The following is a 25216-nucleotide window of genomic DNA, read 5'->3' on the forward strand; positions in this document are numbered from 1 at the left end:
GGTAGATGAGAAAGGCTACTAATTATTTGGTTATTGGTAACAGATTGTACATCCAATGGAATAACTATGGACCAAAGATACGGTTTTAGTGACAAACTGAGATCTTTGGGAACCTGTAGTTAATGTTAGCACTTCTACAAGTTTTTTGAAATGATGATGGTACAGTAAGGACATCAGAACCTGAATAAAGGCTCATGACTGCAATCACAGTTTACAAATGTATGTGCATCACACCTGTAACATTTAAACACACAAAGATGAACTATACATTCCTGCTTTAACATACTTTTACTCAAAAACTTTTGAATGCTTTGTTGTTTGCTAAGAACCATTACAATCCATACATGGTAGCCACTCTATCAACACTATATTTTCAGTTAGTGCCCTTTGTAGCGCATTGACCGAGAATGTCGATGGTTTATTTACAACCAAACTTAAAAGATTTGATGACTGGGGCAAAATTATTATATTCAAGAAATCTTAGTGAGAATGAAGTTTATTTGAACAAAATGGATTATTACAGTTTCAGTGTTTCAATCAGTCTTTCTCTGCTATGGCAACAAGGTGGGCTTCTATCTCAGATTCTTTTAATGTTCTACAAAAAAAAAAGAAAAAAGAAAAAGGAGATAAGAACAAAGCATTATATGAGAGAGTGCTACACCTATAACAGACCGTTTCAACATGAAACAACTAACCACCAGCTCTTGTGATTAAATTACAACCTTCCATCATAATGTTTCGTTAAGTTGTGTCTAATAACAACAGTTTCTATCTACCAAATTCATTTACAAAGCTTTAGTTGGCCTCAGGATATAACAGAAGACACTTGCCCAATGTGCTGCAGAGTTGGACTGAATCCAAAAGCACCTGGTTGCAAAGCAAACTTCTTAATCACAGCTATGCCCATACATATAATGTAACAATATAAATGTGCAAACATGGTCTTGTTTATAAGAAGTTTGCTTTGCAGCCATGTGCTTTCAGTCATTCTCACTGCATAGCACTGAGGATAAGGATCTTCTACTTAAGAATTAGTGAAATTGGTAGATGGAGAAGGTCATACGTTTATTTAATGCCTGTTTTTCCATGTTAACATGGGTTGGACGGGGACTTATTTGAAGCAGAATTTTACAGCCAGATGCACTTCCTGTTGCAAACTTATCTGTATTTCAAGTAAGGAGATTTTCTTTTTTGCTTACAGGTTTTCAAAAGCTTAGAGCAAGTGGTAATAATGTCAACAAGGAATGTAAATATATCATCACTCAGGCAGTGACAAGCAATACTGTAGAATGTTAGTATGTGCACATGACAAATAACTATACATTGTGAACTGGGTTCATTTATTTTGTGACATCAACACTAGCAAGGTTAGCTTGTAGTTTGTAAGAGTAAAGAATCCTATTTAAAAATGACTGGACACATAAAATGTCTTGAAAAATACAGATGGAGTGCCTTAGATCAGAATTCTGTCTTTCAAGGCTGATTTAGATTAAAAAATAACAGTGTAACACGATTTTTGTCCTTGGGAAGCAACTGTTATTTCATATTTGCTTACTCCACAAAAGTATGAAAAGTGCCTAATATTTCCTTCAAACTTTTGCTTTTTGTTAAATTTATTCAAATCCGAAACAATCCCTCTCAAAACATGGCTATGATACCCCTCACACTATTCTTGTTCATCATCAGAGGTGCACATATTATCAGTCACAAAGAGACATGCTCAAGCAGTTAAGGTCAAGCAACTGACCAGCAAATCTATGGCATTGAGCAGAATATTTGCTATAACAATATTTCTGCTTCAGCAATTAAGCACTGAATCTGTCTGAAATGTTCTGGCAAATAGATCAGAGATTCAAAACATTGATATCCAGGTCATAAAAGCAAAGTTTGAAGGGAATAAGTAGTCATTTCCTTTGATTTCTACATAAAAGCGAAAAGAAAATAACTTTTATTAACCAAAGAAAAAAAAAAGTAAAAATTTTGTTACACAGTGTATGTAATTCCAGACATGTATGTCAACCATTTATAATTGTGTGCACAATTCTTTGCTGTAGCTATATTTAAAAGAGACTAACTGAAGGTATATAAATCACTAATATCTTCAGCAACAACAAACATTCTCTAAAAATTTAAATTTAAAAGATTAAGAGTTCTATAATTACTTTTATGTAATTTTTTAGACCACAGCATGACTATTTTTTAAAAATTTAGAATCTATTCAGTACAATAATGAATTATTACCTGAATTTTGGATTATCTACAGTAACAAGACCAACTTCAATCTCTGTAGGTTTAAAGTCGGCAGAAAGAATTGTTGATAAACAGGAAATAGCCACCTAGGAAAAGGAAAATATATCATATAAACACACACATTAATATATACTTATTTCCACGGAAGTATTTACAAAACAGAAACAGAAGTGTTTAGTTTCTTGTGCAAAAATGCTAAAACATCAACCTCAGTTAAAAAGTAGGTAGATGTTGCCCACAATCTAATGGAACAGCAGAAGAAAGATAAAAGATATTTGGGATCTACCAACAAAGAGTTTTACTCTTCATATGAAAGGTAGATTATGTGTACAAATGTGGAGAGAAACAAGGTGAATATGAATGTCAATTTGCATGAAAGGATGAGAGTTGAAAGAATGGCTAGGTATTAAAGGTATCAGCAAATGTGTGGAAGAGAGAGTCAACTACTGGTATAGTCAAGTGAATCCAAATGAAAGACATTTTGGCCATATACTGAATTGTAAACCCACCTAATTAAAACCAGCAGAGAAAATGGAGAGTAAACTATTGGTGATGATATAATAAACACACACATGTAACATATTGATTAGGTGACTTATTGAACAATTCTTAGAAACAGTTGGAGGAAAACAATCGAAGTTGATTTCAGATTTGATGACAACTTTGTCTCTTTGCCACAACACTCACTAAGACTCTGTTGTTCTTCCTCTAAGCCTTGAAAATAAAAATCAAGTTGTCCACAGTACTCCAGATATTTAAGGGACTACCAATTTAGTGATTTCTATAGCATACAGTGTGTTCTACAACCTACAGAGCCACACAAATACCACACTGCAGTATAACATACATAGACATATACAAATCAAAAGCTTCACTCAAGTCCCAAGTGAAATTATAACACACTGCCATCATGAAAACAGTCGATCTGGGTACTCTAGATCATATCTGTACCAAATGTAAGCTAGCATAAAAAGAGCCCATTATTCCAGACCCCTTTTTACTCTCACTACTATTTTCAATATATAGCTTTCTGTCTCATATTTTATCCACCACCAGGTAATGTTAGAAATGGTCAGCGTACAACTGTATTGCATCCTGAACATTTTATAGATGAAATACATAATTAGTAACTGGATTATTTTGTACAGTTTTTATCAGATTTAATATTAATTTTCGTTGTATTATATCCACACCAACATGGAAACGTCTGTACGCCCACATATATACTTTAATTACAAATATGCATAGTTGATACAAAATGATGTTCCCAATGTCAACATAGTTACACAAAACATAACTATTACCTCTACAGCTTCTGATTTTGTGAAGTCCTGCTTCTTTTTAACTTTTTTCTCAAGGTAATTATTAGCTTCCAACTGTTTAACTCCAGCTGCAGTAGCTTTGTAACCCGAATAATAACCTGCTGGGTCAGTTTTGTACACTTGAGGGCCTTTCTCATCATCAATGCCAATCAGGATGATACCTAGGAAATATAGAAATTTCACCATGCTTAAGGAACAGTTAACATAATACTTTAGTTAAATTTACACATTTTCCAAATGATGGAAAACTATGCAGCTTAAACAAAAGAATTCTGAAGAAAAATCTAAAAGTTCATAAACATAACTAAGGATAGCCTTGACAATGAAGTATAACAGCTGTACATTTAACCCTTTAGCATTCAGATTATTCTAATTCATTCACATTGTTTTAGATTTATCATGCATTATCTCGTAGCTTCAAGATTTCAATGATGTAATCACTTATTTTCAGAATGTTATTGTAGGATAGATATGAGAGGCGAGATTTAGCCAGAATAAATGAAAAAAAGGTAGGTTTAAATGCTAAAGGGTTAAGGAGCTGATTATTCTTTTACTGCTTTCATTTATTAGACTGTAACAATGCTGGGTACCACCTTGAACGATATAGTTGAGTATATCAACCCCAGTACTTAACTGGTATTTATTTTATTGATTTGGAAGGTTGAAATTCAAAGTTGTCCTGGGTGGGATTTCAATAAAGAATGTAAAATGGCAACTAAATATGAATGTTTTACTGTTCTATATTCTACCAATTCTCACATTCATTACCCAGTCATGAATTTAAACCTTACTATATCTACAATATCATACTTAAAGATTAGGTAAATAAATTTACCTGTTTCAAATTGCCTACAAAAGCAAATGCTTCAACAAAAACTAACCAAGATGTATTAAAATGGAGAAGGCAGAATTCTGCTTTAAGAATGCCATATAATCCCTCATAACTTCAGCTTTTGGTATTTTCAGAAAATTTTTGCAAATTTGTATTCTATACATGGGGATTCACACGACTAAGAAAAAATTTTTTTTGAAAAAAAAAATCACTTTAAATGTATTTATGGGGAGAAAGATATTGAAAAACAGCAATACATCAAAGTTACAAACAAATGAAGCGGATATGAGGTGGTCATGAAATGTGCTAAAAATAACAGCTACATAACACTTAAACTACACACCCAATTTTTTTTTGGTGTTTTTTCTGCATAATTGTATGAATTCCCATGTGTAGAACACAAATCAGCAAAAATTTTCAGAACCCCCCCCCCCCACACACACACACACACAAAATGAATAGGTTATGTGGGTTTATAAGGGGTGCTTCAAGCAGAATTCTGCCAAAAAGAGAAATGGGCAATTCCTCAGTTGATCTAAAGAAAATAATGGAAATAACAGTTGTTACAACTGAAAAACAGAAAAACAATCTACATACAGCAACCAAGTGGTCTCATTTCTGCACTCTGTGTATAAACCTGGGAAATATCGGCTAAACGTTTGCATAGCATATCCACAGGTATTTCATACCCATATGTGTGCATCCATTTTGCAGCTTCATAACGTGCTCGCTGAACCTGAGAACGGCTGTCAGCTGTAATGATATAAATTAGTACAAGTAAAACAATGAATAAAATAAAAAAAGGTCAAAACAGTTTAAAAAGGCAAAAATGTAAAAATTTCTAAAAAAAAAAAAAAAAAAAAAAAGAACCAGACAATTTTTTTCAAATTTAATGATAACACACCTACTGTATCAAAGAATAAAACAACAATAGGCAGTACATATTTTCAGTAAGTCTGGCTTAGATTTCATTTACTCATGTTAAAGGATTAATCACCAATCCTATATTAGAATATTCATCCTTATCTAGAGAAGAAAACTGCCCACACTAAGAGTTATAGCCAGCAATGTTCAGAATAGACATACTAGTTAAAATAAGTATTGATTAAAAACTTTTGATTTATTTTTATTGTTGCTTAACCCCATATCTCATTGAGAAAACCTATGCATTTCAGCTATGAGCATCCACTTTTATTCAGATAAAGTGTATCCAAGATTACATTATCCAATGTGTCCACTCTTTTTTTAAGGCGGTATAGTTTAACCTAAGAGAGAATTAAGCCAATATTTCTAGCACTGGTCACACAGAGATTCCTTTGTCATCTTCATTTTATTTTTTTCATCTCTCAAATATGTCTTCTTTTTTTTTTGGTAAATTTGCAATGTACTGTATTATGTATTTTGTTACAGTGAAAGAGAGACTTCCATTTATACATCACAGATCTATGAATTGCGATTTGAGAGACTTATTTTCTATTGAGGTGGACTATGTCTTGGAGAAGATCTTGAAGACAATGTTTGTTTTCCATGCTGACATGGGTTGGATGGTCTGACAGGAGCTGGCCAACAATTTTTCCATAATTTTACCATTAGGTATACCATAAAATTTGCACAAGAAACTTTGTGAGTTTTGTATCTCCTTGTGACTTTGTTAATTCATTATCACCACTGTTGTAATCCTTTCATCTGGACTGTTATAATGCCCACTCTGGTATAGCAGTATAGTTAGTTAGACAAGTAAAGATGTGACTATCTATGACTGTTTACTTCATACTCTCTCCTACCAACACTGACTGACAGTATTTATAATGACTAGGACATATCATTTGTCACGTGGAAGAGGTGTACCATTATTACTATTATCCGCATAACAAGCATGGAAAAGTTGTTGCTGTTGCGTGTGTGCATGCATGTGACCCTGTGTCTTTGTATTGACACCATTTGTCTATATCCTGCAGCTAGGCTAGTAAGGCTTGGCACCAAGAAGGGCATCCAACTGCAGAATACTATGTCAGGAAGTCTCATCCAACTGATGCTACCATGGAAGAAAAGCAGGTGTAAAAAAAAATGATGATGATGATGGTGGTGGTGTACACTAAGATGGTTCAAAGTGTAGGACAACTTATACAGTAGCACCAGACGTGAAAAAAAATTATATTCAATATGACAGTAGACAAACTATTGTAATTAACAGATGAACTGATAAGTAAAAGTTTCACTAACCTGTCATACCAGTCATCACACATCCAATGTGATCAGTTATTTGGTAAATATGTGTTACAGTGGAAGGGTCCAATAACTTGTCCTAAAACAAAAAAATGCAATTTACTTCCAAGAAATTCTCTTTTTAATAATAATAAACCCTTTAACATTCAGATTACTCTGTCAAATGTAATGTTTATTTATTTCATTAAAAAAAAAAAACTAATCATGTATTATCTTGTAGCTATGAGGTTTTGAAGATGTGATTGCTTATTTTTAAAAACACATTGCAGAGTAGGTGTGAGAGGTTAGATCTATGTAGAATATTAGGGCTGGATATGGCCGGTTTAAATGCTAAAGGGTTTAACCCTTTAGTGTTCAAACCAGACGTACCCAGCCAAATTAATTCCCCTTTATTTGTTCAAGCCAGCCGTATTCGAAAGCTCTACGAAATCGCTAAAAAAATAAACAAACCATGTTATTGAATTCTCGGAGCTTTGAGATAATGCAAGATGAAGCCTTTCCCACCTTTATTCAAGCATAAATACTGTTGAATTATTTAGACCACATGGTTTTTTCAACATTTGAAGAGAAGTGTGTACCTTAGTTGTCAGCAAGTAGCAATTCTGACTTTGAAGGTTTTACTCTTGACAATATAGAAAATATAAATGAAAACAGGAGTATTTTGCCTTCGGATGAATCCGACATTGATATTTGTGAATATTTGTCAGATGAGGAAGATTTTGAGAACAAAAGTGATAAAAATGATACCGTAAACATGGCAACATGGTCAACACCAATCACTATTCCTGATTTCACAGAAAACACTGGTCCACAACACAATTTACCTCCTGACACTCAACCATTGGACTAACTATTTTTATTTTTACCAGAAATTTTTTTCGCAAATGTGGAAGAAACAAACAAATATGTGCAATGTTTAATTTCTATTCACCGAAGAAACGATCCACTATGGCAGCCAACTTATACTGCGGAAATGAGAACGTTTTTCACAATTAATATTATGTTTGGTGTTAAACAGCTTCCTTGACTGTGGAACTGCTGGGGTCCATATATCTCAAGTATAATGTTGTAGAAGAGGTATTCGAAAATATATCAGTATTTACATTTAACTGATTCTGCTAATGCCCCCAGCAAAGATGACCCAAACTACTACCCCCTGTACAAAGTACATCCTGTAATTGAGTTACTTCCTCTTTTACTCGTTTCAGTCATTTGACTGCGGCCATGCTGGAGCACCGCCTTTAGTCGAGCAAATCGACCCCCAGGACTTATTCTTTGCAAGCCTAGTACTCATTCTATCGGTTTCTTGCCAAACCGCTAAGTTACGGGGATGTAAACACACCAGCATCAGTTGTCAAACGATGTTGGGGGGACAAACATGACACACAAATACACACACGCATATATATATACATATATATATATATATATATACACACATATATATGACAGGCTTCTTTCAGTTTCCATCTACCAAATCCACTCACAAGGCTTTGGTCGGCCTGAGGCTATAGTAAAAGACACTTGCCCAAGGTGCTATGCAGTGGGACTGAACCCAGAACCATGTGGTTGGTAAGCAAGCTACTTACCACAGCCACTCCTGCACCTACTTGTTAATAATTATAAAACTGTGTATCTGCCTGGAAAAAATCTCAGTGTAGATGAAGCCATGATAGGCAATAAGGGCAGAGTACATTTTCAGCAGTACATGCCTGCCATACTTATTACTAAATGGAGGATCAAGGTATGGGAAGTTTGTGAATCAGACACTGGATATTGTGTAAACTTTGATGTTTACACAGGTAAAAAATATAATGGAAACAGACTGCATGGATTGGAATATGACGTTGTATGGTCTCTTACTGAAACATTTCACCATCAGCACCAACACCTCTATTTTGACCGTTTCTTTTTCTTCAGTGGGTTTGGCAGAAAATCTTGCCCGTGTAAGTACTTACATGTGCAGTACTGTTACAGGAAACCGTAATGGTTTACCCCGTGAAATGGAAACGAAATTTAAAAAAAGAGAGGACATTTTACAAATGCAAATAGAAAATTTATTAGCTACTGCCTTCAAAGACAAAAGACAGATTTTATTTCTGTTTTCTACTGAACAACCTGGTGTTGACGCTGGGGGGAAACCCCTAGTAAATATTTGTTATAACAAATATATGGGTGGGGTTGGTAAATCTGACCAATATCGGGCATATTACCCAGTTGGTCGACCTGGGAAGAAATGGTGGAGGTACATTTTGTGGTTTTTAGTTAATTTAGCTATAGTAAATTCATATATTGTATATGTAAAAAGCCACAAGGTACCTCCACCACCAAAAGACTACGACCATTTGAAATTTCGGGTTGACATCGCATCTCAGTTACGTGAAGGCTTTTCTTCTAGAAAGCACAGAGCTGGGAGAAAAGCAAAATTAACTGAGGTGGATGTCAACAAAGAAAGTATTGACTTTCATAAAGTCGAAAAGATAAATGGAAGAAAAAAAGTTTGCAGACTGTGTTCGCTGCAAAAAAGAAAAACTGCAAAGGGGTATCAGATTGAGACTTCATATATGTGTTCGTTTTGCAAAGTGCCCTTGTGTAAAGGGTGCTTGGGCAGTTTCATGACAGAAATATGTCATAACTATATTATTTTGTATATTCCTTGTCATTTTATTATAAATAATATGTGAAAGTAAGTAATACATATTAATTTTCAGTATGTTACACACCTGTATTCATCTTTGTCTCACCTGTTAATGAGATTTTTCTATTAGATGCATTGTTATGTAAATGAATTCGTTAAATTGTTTAAAAGTACATAGCCAATGGTATATTGACTAGTAAAGGAGTTTTGTACTTTATTTTCAATGTAAACATTGGAATGAAATATAGAAAAAGAATAAAATCTTGTACCAAATTACACCTGTATTTTAATTAATTCAAACTAATGTACCTCATCTTGAAAAATGTAAAATTGTTGGCAGTTGGCATCTGGGATAATTTTAGTAACAAATCAAACAGGTAAGATGTATTAAGAATATGAATTTTAGTGTTTATTCATAATGTTATTGTTTTTACACCTGTTAATTAAATTTACCTGTCCATAAAAGTCAAATTTAGTCAGAAAGATCAGCTAAAATTACGTAATTATAAACCACTGGCATATAAGCACCCATTTACAAAATTTCAGAATCTGCATGTAGAAAATTAACAAAGTTACAAGCAAATATTGTGAACACTCCACTTGAACCTGAATAAATCAAAATTTATGTGAACAGATAAGCATTACATGTGACAAATTACTCTGAACACTAAAGGGTTAAACTCAGTAATTAACACATATCTTAGCTTCTAAACAGAAGTTTACAAGCTGAGATCTTTAAAAGTTTCATGTGGTTGATGTCCAATTTGAACTTGAAATTAATGAGAACTGCATGTAAAACAGGAGCAATTTCAAAGCATTGTTGCTCTGGGATAGAATGAGAAGACGATGTATTTAGTGCAGAATCTGAGTATGAGACACAATATTGATGACAAGGAAAGATGGGTGAATAAAGTGGGTTTGCAAACAACTTGCAAGTTCAGATGAGCAGAGGTTATTGTCTTAGCAGAAGAGGCAGAAAGAAACAACTGGAAGCTATGGTCATAGCATCTTGACAGTCTTTGGTAATTAGTGGAATAGATGTTTGTGAGCAGTGACAACACTGATATGTCAGTAATATTTCAATGTAATACTTGAGCCTTTGTAATTGGACAATACTGAAGTCTTTTCTGGCCATAAAAATGAAATTCTGGGAATGTTATTCAAAAAATTACAGAAATTATTACATCAATTAATTTACAGCTTGAGCTTTTCAATAACAACCCATCTACTACAAAATAAGGACAGCTACCCCTACAGTCAGCTAATTAATCTGACATACATATAGTCGCTCTCTTATTTAAAGTCAGCCATCACCTGTGAATGAGTATGGCTTGGTAACATGTACCATGCTTTTGCTAATTGTTTTAGATTACCTGTGTAACTGTGAGCAGACATAGACACTCTTCCACATCTCCAAACCTTTGACTCAGTGACATATCCAGGATATGACAACTGGAAGGAGAAAGATCTACAACGGCATTCAGCTAGGTAGACTAGAGCAGCATAAAATAAAGATCTTTGCTTAAAAGTACAATGTACTATCCAACCTAGGAACTGAACCAATAACATTGACAATCATGGACCAAACGCCTTAACCAAGTGGCCAGGAACTTTCACTAACAGGTGATTAGTTCAAACCATTATGCTCTTAAAAATAGATTACACTCATATCCCTTAACCTAACTGTGGACAACTCACAAACTCTACTGATACAAGACAACTATCTACAAGTGGATGTCAAAGGAAAAAAACGACTGAAAAATACTGGGTTATCTTAGTGACAAGCCAAGTCTCACAGTTACAATAATTATATTTTGATAGACATCATTCTTCAGTTACTTACCACCGAGAAATCCATTTCAATCAAATTTCCCAGTAAGTTTTGTCAAAATTCTAGCTCGGAAAATTAAGCTATAGTTTCTCCTAATTTATTTTTAATGAATTTCATCATTTTTAACAAATTTCAAAATAAAATACTGTTTATACATTTTTTTCATACTTACAGGAACCTTTTTCTGAGTTACTACAACTGCTGAGTCTTTTCCCTTGATAGCAACAGATGTAAGTCCTCCTTGATTAATAGCTTTAAAGGCATATTCTTTGAAAAACAGAAAGAAGTGTTAATTCAACACTGAGAATAAAATATTCAATTGCAAAGAGCAAAAATGACAAGGCTACATAATCTACAACAGATTACATACATAACCTAAATCTCACAAATACAACATTAGAACAATAACTGCTCTATTGATTTTCAAGAATCACGTTTTTATCTGTGCTGAAATTTCCCTAGTTTAAGAAATTTAGTTGAATCAATTTATTCATTAAATTATCCTCAAAAATAGATGAAAAATAAAAAAATCAACCTTGTGAATATATATATATTTTTTTAAAATTGAATAAAACAACTACAAATGCTATCAACAATCTCAACTATTGTTGTTTAGTCCCTGGTCAGCAATGATAACTCAGATATGATTTAAATTCTTCAGATTGTGATCATTGCTTGCATTTCTTCCCGAATGCCAAACACAGTGTATCTTGTATCACATTATTCAATATATGTCCGTCCCATTTTAACCCTCCAGCATTCAAACTGGCCAGATCTGGCCAAAATATTCTACTTGTTTCATATTCAAACTGACCAGCTCAGACCTCTTACATCTACCCTACAATGTCATTCTAAAATAAACAATCACATCATTGAAATCTGAAAGCTATAAGATAATGTAGGATTAATTCAAAACATTTGGCAGAGTAACCTGAATGCAACAGGGTTAAGGTTGGTGCCAACATAACAGTGACTTTTGTTATTTTAAACTTTGATGATTATTTTGAAATAAATTTTTACTCAACTATTTTCCCTGTAATATACTATTCTAAAGTGCAGACTTTGATCTATTGATTTATGCTAATGCCTTTGTTTTCACTATTTCTCCTTACTTATTTTAGGCAATAAAATTAAAGACAGAAAAAAAGAGAATTTGAGCGCAGCAGAAACTGCCTACAGTATCAGTCAAGCAGTTGGCCAGGAAACTGTTGATGAATGTAGTACTCCACATTGGTTCCAAAAATTCTGTAGCAGTAACTTAGAACTTAGAAGATGAGGAAGGTCAAGGGTGAGTTTCTGTAACCAATGACCAATTAAAGGCCTTTACTGAAGCAAAAAACTCAAACAAAACTACTTAAAAGATAATCATTCAACAGTTGTTTGATACTTGGATTACATTGGGAAAACAGACGTGGAGCCTGAGCAGCTCTCGTTAAACTGTCCAACCCATACCGGCATAGAAAATGGAGGTTAAATGATGATGAAGAGTCAAAAATGGATGCTGCATAAGCTGAATGAGGCAAGAAAAAAATTGTCATTACCACATCTGTTCTGCACTCCTTTTGTACAAAAACACCCCATGTTTTTTTCCATTTCATTACATGTGACAAAAAATGGATTCTCTACAATGACTATGTTCTGCATAGCAGCTGGACAGAGGTGAAATACCAATATACACTTTCTCAAACCAAAGCTACATCAAAAGGAAGTCATGATCACTGTTTGGTGGTGAGCAAGTGGTATCTTCCACTATTATTTCTTGAATCTTAGTGAAAATAACACAGTAGAGAAGTGTTGTCAGGAAATCAAAATACACTAATGATTGCAATAATTTTGTTCGATAGTGGTCAACTAAAAATTCTTCTCCATGATAAAGCCAGGCCAGTTCTTGCAAATGACAGCAGAAATTGAACATTCTGGGCTATAAAATTCCATCTCACCCAACTTATTCCTGAGACATTCTCCAACTGATTAGCACTTTTTCAAGTATCTTCATATCTTCTGGCAAATATTCCTCAACAAACAGTAGCTCAAAATGCCTTCAAAGACTTCATCAGTTCAAGACCCCCAAATTTGTTTCTTGTTGATGAAAATGAGAAGATTTTAATGGTTAATATTTTGTGAAATAAATAAGGTGGCAAGCTAGCAGAATTGTTAGCATGCCTGGCAAAATGCTTAGCGGTATTTCATCCATGTTTATGTTCTGACTTCAAATTCTGCCAAAGCCAACTTTGCCTTTCATCCTTCAAGAGTCAATAAAATAAGTACCAGCTGAACACTGAAGTCAATGTAACCAAATTAACCCCTCCCCCAAAAGTTGTTGACCTTGTGCCAAAATTTGAAATCAATATTTTGTGAAATAAACTTTAGTTTGAACTAAGACATATTGCATTAAAATTGATGACTAAAATCTACAATTATTATTTTGGAACCAACCTGATAAAACAACAATTCTATTTTAATCTAGAATAGACAGATATGACTGTGTGGTTAAGCAAAACAATTTGCAACCATGCAGTTTTGGGATTAGCTCCATTATGCAGCATTTTGAGTAGGTGTCTTCTATAACCAAAGGCCAACCAAAGCTTCGTGAGATATACATGTGTTCATGTCTCCTTTCTTGATATCACACACTAATTGTACACAAACATGCCATACAAAAATGGAATAATTTCTTTTATCTTTAACTGGTTTCAGTCTGTGACCATGCTGGGGCACTGCATTGAAGAATTTTTAGTTGTAACAAGTGACCTTAGTACTTAATTTTTTGCTAAGCCTAGTACTTATTCTATCAGCCTCTTTTGCTGAACTGCTAAGTTATGGGGACATAAACACACCAACACTGGCTGTAAAGCAGTAGTGGAGGGGGAACACACACACACATGTAAATATATATATATAAGTTTAAGAGATACAGGGAAGAAGTTCAACTCAGGCAGACTACGACTGGTGTATTACATATACAGATTTAATAAAAAGAATTGTCTTAAACATATATCAATACATTCAAAATATAGAGATATAGAAATATAAAAATATATATGAATGTTAAAAATATGCAAAGACAAATAAATATATACATATATAAATATAATGCAGTATAGATAAAAATATAGAAAGACATTTCATTAAAAAATTATGGAATGCAGGGAGTAATAAATGTTTAAAAAAGACTTTTTGGTACCATACTTTAATGAAATGAAGTATTCCTACGATCATTTCAAGGGTTCATTCCAAAAGTACATGTGAATCTTATGATACACTTTGAAGGAATGCCCCCATCATCAGGGAAAAGAGAAGAATAGTGCTTGCGCCAGAAATGTATTTAATTGTTTTGGAAGTATTAATTTATGTTTTATATAAGGGAAATATGATTTATAGAAATTGTTAAGAAGGTGGGTGGGAGTTTTTTTTATTTTTTATGTTTTTAAATTATAAATTGTTGTACTATAGAAAATGTTACTATGCAAGTTCGAATTTAAATTTACTCTTGAAAGTTGAATAATATCTATGGTTACACGAATGAATGGCGTCAGAGAACTTATCTAACCCTTTTGTTACTAACTCGGCTGTAGTACATTCGTTAAAACACCTGATTTTACTTTGCAAACAGTTGAGTTATTGTCTCCGACATTGTTTGGCGTGATATTTGAACTCAGTGAATTTTGGAAGATTTTTTTTCCACATTTTTTGCGGCATTAATTTTTTTCAACTTTGAAGATGGAGAGGAGTTTCATGCTATCAAGCAGTGATTCCGAATTTGAAGGTTTTTCAACAGAAGATATGGAGATATCAAAGAAAAGAATGAATGAGCTACAAAAGCACGTGGTGAACGATAATGAATCGGATATTTCTGTATCCGAAACTGAAAGCAGCGACAGCGAGGATGATTTTACACCAGAAAAAGATTTTTTAAATATTTTTATTAACAATTTTTCTAAGGAAACAGGGTCTACCCATAGTCTTTCTCAGGAAGCGAAACCTTTAGACTTCTTTTTCATGCTTGTTTGAAATGATTACTGCAGAAACAAACCGTTACGCAGAATGTAAACAAACCGGAAAAAAAAGATAGCTTGTGGTTTCCTGCAACTGTAGATGAAATACGGGCATTTTTTGCCATAAATATTATTATGGGTATTAGACAGTTACCCAGAATAACAAATTACTGGAGCAATCAGGAACCTTTTGGCGATGAATATATTTCCAGTATTATGAACGAGTACGATTCGTGAAGCTGAACCAATATTTACATGTGAGAGACACTAGCAGTACCCCCCCCCCCCCCCAGTACGTGGAGAACTTAGAGACAAAAATTATGCAATAGAATTGATTAAGAACCCTTTCTTTAATTATGTTCCAAATATCACACTAATATGTTGATAAATAAAAAAGTTACAGGTGTTTAATGAGACTAGTCTAAATTCATGATTATTTTAGAATTTAATTGAAACTCATGAGGGGTGTATTTTGGTCAGAAATATAGTAACGAAAGGGTTAAAGCATTAGAATTTAAAAGGCAAGGGATTATGTACGATTCTTTTATACTCAGTTGACATCTGCTGGTAATGGTATTGTGTGGTGGGGCCTCATCTATGATCAACCAAGACAATGTATAATTAATGTTTTGCAATTTTAAATTATGTATATAGCTTGTTAGCACTGTAGAGTTTCTGTTTTAACCTATTAAAAGAATTTACATGTATTCTATACCGTTTTTTGAAGTCATTGGTACTTCCTATATATACCCTAGTTTGCTGTTTTTCATTTGTCACTGTACATTTATATATTACATTTTTGCATAGACATAGACCTGCGAGCGGACATAATTCAGGGTCCCTACAATCGCAACTTTTAAGCTTCCTATTTATACTTTTAGTTTTATTAATGTTATTTGAAGTTGTGTTAGGTATCCTATGATCTGGGCTTTTATTAATTTGGAGTTGAATTTTATTCCTGTTTGTAGATGCGATAATTGAACCCAAGTTCAGCATGGTAGAGTAAAATAATTTTATAGCATTTTTGTTAAATAAAGGGTAGGATTTTTGGTACTTGGGGAAATTTAGTTTAAGAATTTTTAAAAACTGTTCCGGTAGATTTTTAACTCTTAGCGAAAACGGGGGCGCGGGGCATATAATTTGTCTTTTCCTACATTTAGAGTGAGTTACCCCATCCAGGTGTTCGGGCATAGAGGGAGCATCAAAATTTCTAGTGTTAGAATTATAAAATTTAAGAGGGTTAATGACACGTCTTCTTATAGGTTTATGATTTAATGAGGGGGTTATTTTACTCATATCAGAGTTACTATGAGGTGTTAAATTAGCTAATTTAGTCTTGCGTTTGGTGTCAGTGATGTAGAAAATATGGTCCTGAAAGTCACTTAATTTTAGGGCATGATTACAAGTTGGTGCATGTGTACTGAAGATCTCCTCATTTGCTGATAGTTTGGATATTCTAATGGAGATGGCGGTGATAATACTATCAATGGTTAATTTCGGATGATTAGAAGAGATGTTAATATATTGCAATGTTTGATTTGGTTTACTGTACAGGTAGTATAACATTGTGTTTAGATTTAATGTGACGTTTAGAATGTTGGCTATTTTTGTGTCAGTCTTGAATACAATATTGAGATTAAAGAAATGTTCTTATTCATTCAATCTCCGGTTTAGATGAACCATTTACTGCAAATAGAACGTCATCTCTGTATAGCTCACCAGATATGTTTGGGTAGCTTTTCCTAATTTGAGACAGTAGATAGAGACCCACTAGGTATGTCACCTTGGCTGAATCTGATGGCCCCACAGTGATATCAAAGTAGTTCATCAAGCCGCTTCTAATCCAATTATGATGTTTAAAATTTATCAACGTTTTTCTCACGGTTAGGATAATACTAATATCAGATCGAGGGATGATGACAAAATCCCGGGCAAATATCAGTGCCTTATTTAATAATATCAGGGAGATAGTAAGTAACATAACCCAAAATGTCAAATTGTATAAAATGAGTCTTATGCTTACTCGGGAGGCAATGGAACCATGTTATAGCATCATCTATTGAATTCCATAAAGGGTGTTTAACATTATTTTAAAACTCCTTATATAAAACATAAATTAATACTTCCAAAACAAACACATTTCTGGCGCAAGCACTATTCTTCTCTTTTCCCTGATGATGGGGGCATTCCTTTGAAGTGTATCGTAAAATTCACGCGTACTTTTGAAATGGACCCTTGAAACGATCGTAGGAATACTTCATTTCATTAAAGTATGGTACCAAAAAGTCTTCTTTAAACTTTTATTACTCACTGCATTCCATAATTTTTAAACGAAACGTCTTTCTATATTTCATTATCCTCAGCTATATTTTTATCTATACTCCGTCCTTGCATATTTTTAACATTCATATATGTTTAAAACAATTCCTTTTATTAAATCCATATATGCATACACCAGTCGTAGTCTGCTGAGTTGAACTTCTTCCTTGTATCTCTTGAACTTGCCTAGTGTCTCAAGTTTGACTTGAGCACTTCCATGCTTTCTATGATTTTCTAAAGAAAATTTACAATTATGTGTGTATATATATATATATATATATATACATATATATATATACACACACGCACTTAATAGGCTTCTTCCCCTTCTCCCAGTTGCCATCTACCAAATCCACTCACAAGGCTTTGGTCAGGCTGAGACTATAGCAAAAGACGCTCGCCCAAGGTGCCACGCAGTGGCACTGAATGGAACCATGCGGCTAGTAAGTAAGCTTCACACAGCCAAACCTTCGTTGAAATGATGTCCATCTAATGTACTGTTCATGTTCAAACAACTAGGGAAATATTATATAGCTTGGAAACAGGTGAGGGTTGGCTATTGAGTATCTGGCCACAGAAATTCTGCTTTGACAAATCTTGTTTGATCTGTGTAAGCAATAGAAAAGTGGACATTAAAAAGATGATGAATATTTCTGTTTAGTATAGGCAAAAATCTTTTGTTAAAAGGTATCAAGAAGTGAATGTCTTCATACATCAGGACTTACACGATGAAAGTAAATCAATGAGATCTGCACATGAGTGCCAACAAATTCATTTGAAATGGCTTGATTATAATCTCTTTCAAATTTAATTGGCAGAAAATTGATAATGAGCTGTGTTGAGTAATGAAATCTAACGGGGCTTGGAAATGCATCAGACAGACTTTATAGCACATTTCCCGCATATTCTTCCCCTATTGATTGTTATTTAGTCTACTATATTTGAATTTGTTTTGTAATCATCATCATTTAATGTCCAGATTCCATGTTGGTATGGATTGCAGTATGACAGGATCCAGTGGGTCCAAGGACGGCATCATGCACCAATGTCATGGTTTCTGCAGCTGGATGCCCTTCGTAATGCCACCCAATTTACAGTGGGTACTGGGTGCTTTTTCTGTGGACCATTTGAAAATATAGTAAACAGGTACAAAGTTAATTAAACAAATGCAGAAGAGTTTACATAAAAACACAATTAACTTCAATCTCTAGCATATTTCTGGATATCCAGGGCAGAACTTTTAAAAGCTAAAATATTTTGGTGATTGCATTATTTGATATGATTAAGATTATGTTGAAAATTTCAGTTTCAAACGGAGATTTTACTGCTATTTCATAACGTTGAATGTAAACGACACGCTGTCTGTTTTTCTAAACTAAATGCTTGTCAATTTTATCCGTGATCATCCCATTCTTTTTAACATAAGTACAATTTATTGCGTTTCTCACCCGGAATTTCATTTCCTCGTAACATATTTGCATGCGCAACGGAATCAACCAAGTTATTTTCCGTTTCAGATTTTAAACACCGAGACGGATGGATGAAAAGCAAAATTAACCTCGGGATGTAAAGGGCCCTAACTGTACAACAGTTCGAACTTGGTAAGTACTGGTTCCAAAATCAGGCTCAAGGCGTCGGATTTATAGGTGAGTATGAACGTTTATACACCTTCCTTAGCAGTATTAGAGAAGAAATAGCGTTAAGCAGTGTTCAAAATTGATTCAACTTAGCTAGCCGGACAGATCTAACAAATATTAGAAGAAACCATAAATTTCAAGCCTCCCTACTTTTTGATATACTAAAAAGGTTACTGCAAAGTAGTCGACACTGATGGATTTTCGCTTTTCATCTATAAAAAGAAAAAAATGCACAAGAAAACTGAAAAGATGTAAAACAGTTTAGTAAAAGATCCCAACTAGCCTGGACCAGAGAATCAACTCACCGACTTGATAGAGTCTCCCCTCAGGTGAGAAAATAGTTATGTGCCGGTCGAATCCAGCACTGCTGCCGCGAGACATTTTAGATGGATGATTCTTTGAGGAACTGTTCTTGAAGAACAAAGCAAACTGAAATATGAAGAAAGCTTCGTAGTTTGTTGTGGTTCTTTTTTCGACAGAGTTCTTCTTGGACGTCTGAATGGAAAACAAGGAACATGAGACGGCAACTTTGTCAACTTCCGGTGCTGAACAATAATGGCCGTTACTAATGCATTGTGGGTGTTTAGCTCGACTTCCGCCGGTTAAACAGGAAGTTGGGGTGGGTGGAGAGAAAGACAGAAGGAAAGAAGAAAAGAAAGAAAAAATTGAAAAATTGGAAATTGACACGTGATGGTTGTTTCATAAAAACATCCCCCCTCCCGGTCTATCTGCAGTCGCAATTCGCTTGTTTGTGGACACCACTTGTCAAGTTGTCATATTTTTTTTTACTTATTTATAAAAAAAAAAGTGTTGTATGCTATATTATAAAACTTCAAGAATTATTAATTAAAATGACCCAAGTACAATAGAAAGTGTTTAATAATATATTATCAAGTTATATAGATACTTTATGACATTAAAAAAAAAAATTTAAGTGATTTACAAAGCTTCACCACTTTCACAGGTGAGTACTTTCACTTTGTTTACAAAATAAGGAAGCAAGGTGTGTTCTGTTTCTTTCTTTCTTTTCCTGTCAAGTTAATATCGCTTGATCAGGAAAAGTTCTTAAGGCTTTAAAAACATGACATCGGAACTCTTCGTTTAAAATTATCGTTTAATACCGTCATAGAATCTATCAATATTTCATCTTCTATGTTATCATCATCATCATCACCATCACTCTCTCCATCAACAACACAACGATTCCAGCTACAAATTGGAAGACGTCACTTCGTCGCTATATTTGCATGGATTTTGCTGACGCTGATTATACACTCGTCCATTGTTTACTATATAGCTTTGTGTTACTCGCATGATGAAAATAACCAGCCGCATGTATGTAGAAAATATATACACACATTTTCTAATAGGGCAACTCTTTTCTGCTTTTTCTAACTCCATGCATTTTTTTTTTTTTTTAGATTGGAATAAGTTTAAATTCTTATACTAAAATGTTAGTGTTCCTCTTTAAGGAGTGCTTAGTTATTGTTTGATTGCTAAATATATTTACTATAATTTTTTTTAAATGATATTTTATTTACGTTTTGATAGTTTCAATTTTCACATGTTCAATATTTTATTTTTGCCACGGTAATTTTTCAGATTAACACCCGCACAATTACTTAGCCCTAACCCTAAAACCCTAAACCTAACGCTAACCCCAACTCTAACCCTAACCCCTAATCCTGTGCCTGAAATTTTTTATCACAATTACTTTTTAAAAAATTCAGTTAACCTAAGAATTATACAGTTGCGTATATGGAAAATGAGGGGAAAACTATTCCTTAAATAAATAAATGAAAACACCGAAGCTGTGCCAACTTTTCACTTCTGTTTGACTTCAGAATTCTCGTAACTCACCATTCCCACCGACCTCTCAGTTTATATATCATCATTTATCTCTCTACTTCAACTGCAGCAGCAACATCACTATATCTCCAAGGTTGTTCATTTTTGTTTATGATACTTTTCATATTTTTGTTTCTTTTAAACCGTTGGTTTGTCTTTGGAGTAAATCTATTCAATCGCTACATTGTTTGATACTACCGTGAGTGCGACTTACTATTCCGATATAAGTAATATGTCATTGAATATCAACATCGCCTTTTAGTTGCCTCTTTCAAAAAGACATCTACATCTTCTACCTACTTGGTTCATTTCTTTAACTTCGTTTAATCTATTATTTCAACTTTCTACTTTTGCATCTGCTTGTATATTTTACATTTATACGCACCACGTACATTTTGCGAAAACGTCTAACAAAAACTTAGAATTTCCTAAATATATAAAGCATTCATGGTGAATTAAACACATTCGTGTATAGATTTCTGAATGTACACACACACACACTGATACACTGGATAAAACCGGGGAACTTGGATGCTGACATCCCTTTAAGAGGTTTTTATATTCTTGATTCAATTTTTTTATGTATATATATATATATATATATATATATATATAACAGTAATAAAGTATGTCACAGATGCATTTTACGTGATACAAACATATCTGGAATAAAACTCAGTACGATGTATGAAGTAGATAGATATTTATATCAAAGTTGACAGTCTACTCTAATGAGTTCCACTATTAACTGGCTGGCACAAACAGAAGGAACAGAATTCATTCATGAGAGTATTCTTTTACTCTTTTACTTGCAGAAGTCATTTTGACTACGGCCATGCTGGAGCACCGCCTAAAAGAGTTTTTAGTCAAAGCAATCTACTCTAGAACTTATTCTTTGTAAGCCTAGAACTTATTCTATCGGTCAATTTTGTCGAACAGTTAAGTTATGGGGATGTAAACATAGCAACATCGGTTGTCAAGCGATAGTGGGCGGGGGACAAACATATAAATATGTACACACACACACATATATATATATATATATATATATATAAACAACGAGCTTCTTTCAGTTTCCGTCTACCAAGTCCACTCACAAGGATTTGGTCGGCCCTAAGCTATAGTAGAAGACACTTGCCCAAGGTGCCATGCAGTGGGACTGAACCCGGAACCATTACCACACAGCCACTTCTATATTTTTTATTCTACTCAAAAGTTTTAAAAAAGTGACTCGAGAATTTCAAGCATTGCAATGGTCAAACTAACAGTTCAGACAGGCAAAATATGCTGAGATATTTGATGTTTTATATAACTTTATAGCCAAATAATATATATAATAATATCACACGCACACATGCATACGCAATGTGTGCGTGTATATATGTATACAATTTTATTGGCAACATCAGTAATGTAGTGAATAGAGTGTGCTGTGATATTTGTTCCGATTCTGAGTTCAAAACTCATTGAGTTCATCTTTACTCTTCAAAGTGACAAATCTCTTTTATCTATCAATCACAGAAGTCTGAAAGCCCTCTCTCCCAACAAGCATATACTAGGTTTAAGGCGGAAGCATGAGGGACAGACTGTTCTGTTGGCTCAAACCTCTATCTATCTTTATTATACTAAAACTCAAAGTTTGTTTTCCTGCCATTTGATTAAGATGATAAAGATTACAAATAAAAAGTCTTTTTCCCATTTAAGAAAAAAAAAATCAAGTTGAAAATGTCGACACTTCAAAGAATCCTGTCAATTACCGCCGTCCGTCCTTTTTTCTTTCTTTTTTCTTTGCGAGTGACGTAGACTTGAAAGATAGAAATTCTCCCTATACATATTTTTATGAGATATTTTGGAATCACGGATACTTGATACTTTTTTTTTTTTTTTTTGTCTTAAAGGGGAAAATTACTATTATATTTGAAATAGAATATTAAATCTTTATCATCTTATTCAAAAGCAGAAAAACAGACAGAAAGACTATCTCTTTATAGACGAAGATCAATTGCAATGAGAGAAGTTGAATCTCATAAGAATGTCCCAGTATATTTTGCCTGTCTGAACATGCACTGTTAGTTTGACCATTGCAATGCTTGAAATTCTCGAGTCACTTTTTTTAACTTTTGAGTCGAATAAAAGATATAGGGGTGGCTGTGTGGTAAGAAGCTTGCTTCTCAACCACATGGTTCTGGGTTGTTCCACTGCATGGCACCTTGGGTTGTACCTTATAATAAGACTCTTTGAAGAACATTTAAACGCCAGTGCAATGTTGAAATCGTTGCCTTAGTGAAGTCAGTTACGTCATCATCTACACCCTGACGGGAAATGACCAAGCTGCTATGATAACGAAATTAGTCAATATCTAATGGGTTAGGGTAAGCAGTTGCACCCATTTTAGGATTTTCAGTTCATGAAAGAGCATCTGAAATAGTGAGACTGCAAGTTCATCTAACAGATGAACAAAGGATATTGCTCAGAAATTATGAGGATATATTGATATATGGCTGTCAATAAGCAACATATGAGAACAACATTGACAGAATTCTTTTCATTGTGCATCAATAATGACTTTACAAAAACATTACTTTATGCTGAGTGGAGGCGCAATGGCCCAGTGGTTAGGGCAGCGGACTCGCGGTCATAGGATCGCGGTTTCGATTCCCAGACCCGGCGTTGTGAGTGGCTCCGGCAGGGGATGGTGGCGAACCCTGCTGTATTCTTTCACCACAACTTTCTCACTTTTACTTCCTGTTTCTGTTGTGTCTGTAATTCAAAGGGTCAGCCTTGTCACACTGTGTCACGCTGAATATCCCCAAGAAATACGTTAAGGGTACTCGTGTCTGTGGAGTGCTCAGCCACTTGCACATTAATTTCACGAGCAGGCTGTTCCGTTGATCGGATCAACTGGAACCCTCGACGTCGTAAGCGACGGAGTGCCAACAACAACAACATAGCCATAACTTAGCTGTTTGGCACAAGAGTGCAACAGAATAAGTACCAGGCTGAAAAAAAGATGAGTCCTGGGGTCAATTCATTTGACTCGAAATAATTCAAGGCAGTGCCCCAGCATGGCCACTGTTTGATAACTAAAACAAGTAAAAAATAAAAGATATATATATATGAATTTTCATTGAACTGTATTACATGCATTTGTCCATGTTTTACTGTCTCACTTGTATGTTGTTATCCTGTACATTCTGAGCTCTTTTGTTTACAACAGCCATAGAAACCCTGTCACAACAGACGATTGGAGTGTAGCTGGCTCTTGTCAAACCATCTAATCTATGCCAGCATGGAAAATGGACACTAAACAATGATGATAATGATTTATGACTCAGTGATATGAACTGTGAGTGGCACAGCCAGAGGAGTGGTTTTTGGAAACATGCCAGAACTGTGCTAATTCTAGTCTCCATGGCTAACAAGAGACATTCCATGTTCAATACAATTTTCACTAATGTCTATCTAGGAGTACGTGGGTGTAATGATAGCACACTTGTTGTGAAAACATAGAGGTGTGGTTCCAAGTCCCATGTGTACAGACAACCCTATTTTTTTAGATGCAGGCATGGCTGTGCGGTGAGAAGCTTACTCCCAACCATATGGTTCCGGGTTCACTCCCACTGTGTGGCACCTTGGGCAAGTGTCTTCTATTATAGTCTCAGGTTGACCAAAGCCTTGTGAGTGGATTTGGTAGACGAAAACTGAAAGAAGCCCATCATATATATATATATATATCTATGTTGTATCTGTGTCTGTCACCACCTGATAACCAACGTTGGTGTGTTGACATCCCTGTAACTTAGTTTGGCAAAAGAGACCAATAGAATAAGTACTAGGCTTTTTTTTAAAAAAGTCCTGGAGTTGATTTCTTTGACTAAAACCCTACAAGGTGGTGCTCCAGCATGGGCGCAGTCAAATGACTGTCACAAGTAAAACAGTAAAAGAATAATCTATCTGGATGTCAAACAAACTTCAAGTGAACTGATCAAGTCACCAACAATGAGGTCTTGGCTAGTACACAGATACTCTGCCTCCTCATTCTATTGCAACAACACCACCGTTGTGGGCTGAGCCATATATGCCACATGTGAGAAGGGAGGATCCCAAATGACCTGCCTTTCAGTGAGGTGATCTGATACGAAAACAGAATGATATCCCCAACTTCAAGATGTCTGCTTAAAGACATGAAATCTTTATACATGAACATTGAAAAGTTGGAGGACATTGCTGATAATCACTTCCACAAGAAACTGGAACTAGACAAAGGTTTCGAAATGATGAGGGAAGAAGCTGAGGTTTGTTGATGAAGAGAAACAAA

The 25216-nt window shown here is 34.5% G+C and overlaps 2 protein-coding genes and 1 long non-coding RNA gene across 8 annotated transcripts in view; 2 read left to right on the forward strand and 1 right to left on the reverse strand.

Annotated features, from left to right (window-relative positions):
- Positions 1 to 480: 480 nt before the first annotated feature.
- Positions 481 to 19687, reverse strand: LOC106883096 (proteasome subunit alpha type-6). Its single transcript, XM_089359844.1, has 7 exons — positions 19356 to 19687; positions 11272 to 11366; positions 6628 to 6709; positions 5002 to 5157; positions 3555 to 3733; positions 2242 to 2336; positions 481 to 595 (listed from the first exon to the last, which is right to left on the reverse strand). Exons 1-7 carry the CDS (start codon positions 19429 to 19431, stop codon positions 538 to 540), a joined length of 741 nt encoding a protein of 246 aa, XP_089215970.1. The 5' UTR covers positions 19432 to 19687; the 3' UTR covers positions 481 to 537.
- Positions 19688 to 19873: 186 nt separating this feature from the next.
- The window catches only part of LOC106880632 (adenosine 3'-phospho 5'-phosphosulfate transporter 1), a 34063-nt gene continuing 28720 nt past the window's right edge, over positions 19874 to 25216 (forward strand). For 2 of the 6 annotated variants that reach the window (XM_089359841.1, XM_089359840.1), the window contains exon 1: positions 20253 to 20385. Coding sequence is in view for 1 of the 6 variants with exons in the window: in XM_089359838.1 (XP_089215964.1) it covers positions 20363 to 20385 (23 nt within the window). In the remaining 5 variants the exon portion in view is untranslated. Of the gene's footprint in view, positions 20015 to 20246; positions 20386 to 20864; positions 20993 to 25216 lie in introns of those variants that run through there. The other 4 variants (XM_089359839.1, XM_089359843.1, XM_089359838.1 and 1 more) reach the window with 4 other exon arrangements.
- The window catches only part of LOC149133265 (uncharacterized), an 11064-nt gene continuing 8862 nt past the window's right edge, over positions 23015 to 25216 (forward strand). The window contains exon 1 of the long non-coding RNA XR_016243649.1: positions 23015 to 25216. This exon is cut by the window's right edge and continues 1681 nt beyond it. This is a non-coding gene — a long non-coding RNA (uncharacterized LOC149133265).

The sequence above is a fragment of the Octopus bimaculoides genome, chromosome 11 (genome assembly GCF_046866305.1).
Source record: "Octopus bimaculoides isolate indiv1 chromosome 11, ASM4686630v1, whole genome shotgun sequence".
NCBI lineage: Eukaryota > Metazoa > Mollusca > Cephalopoda > Octopoda > Octopodidae > Octopus > Octopus bimaculoides.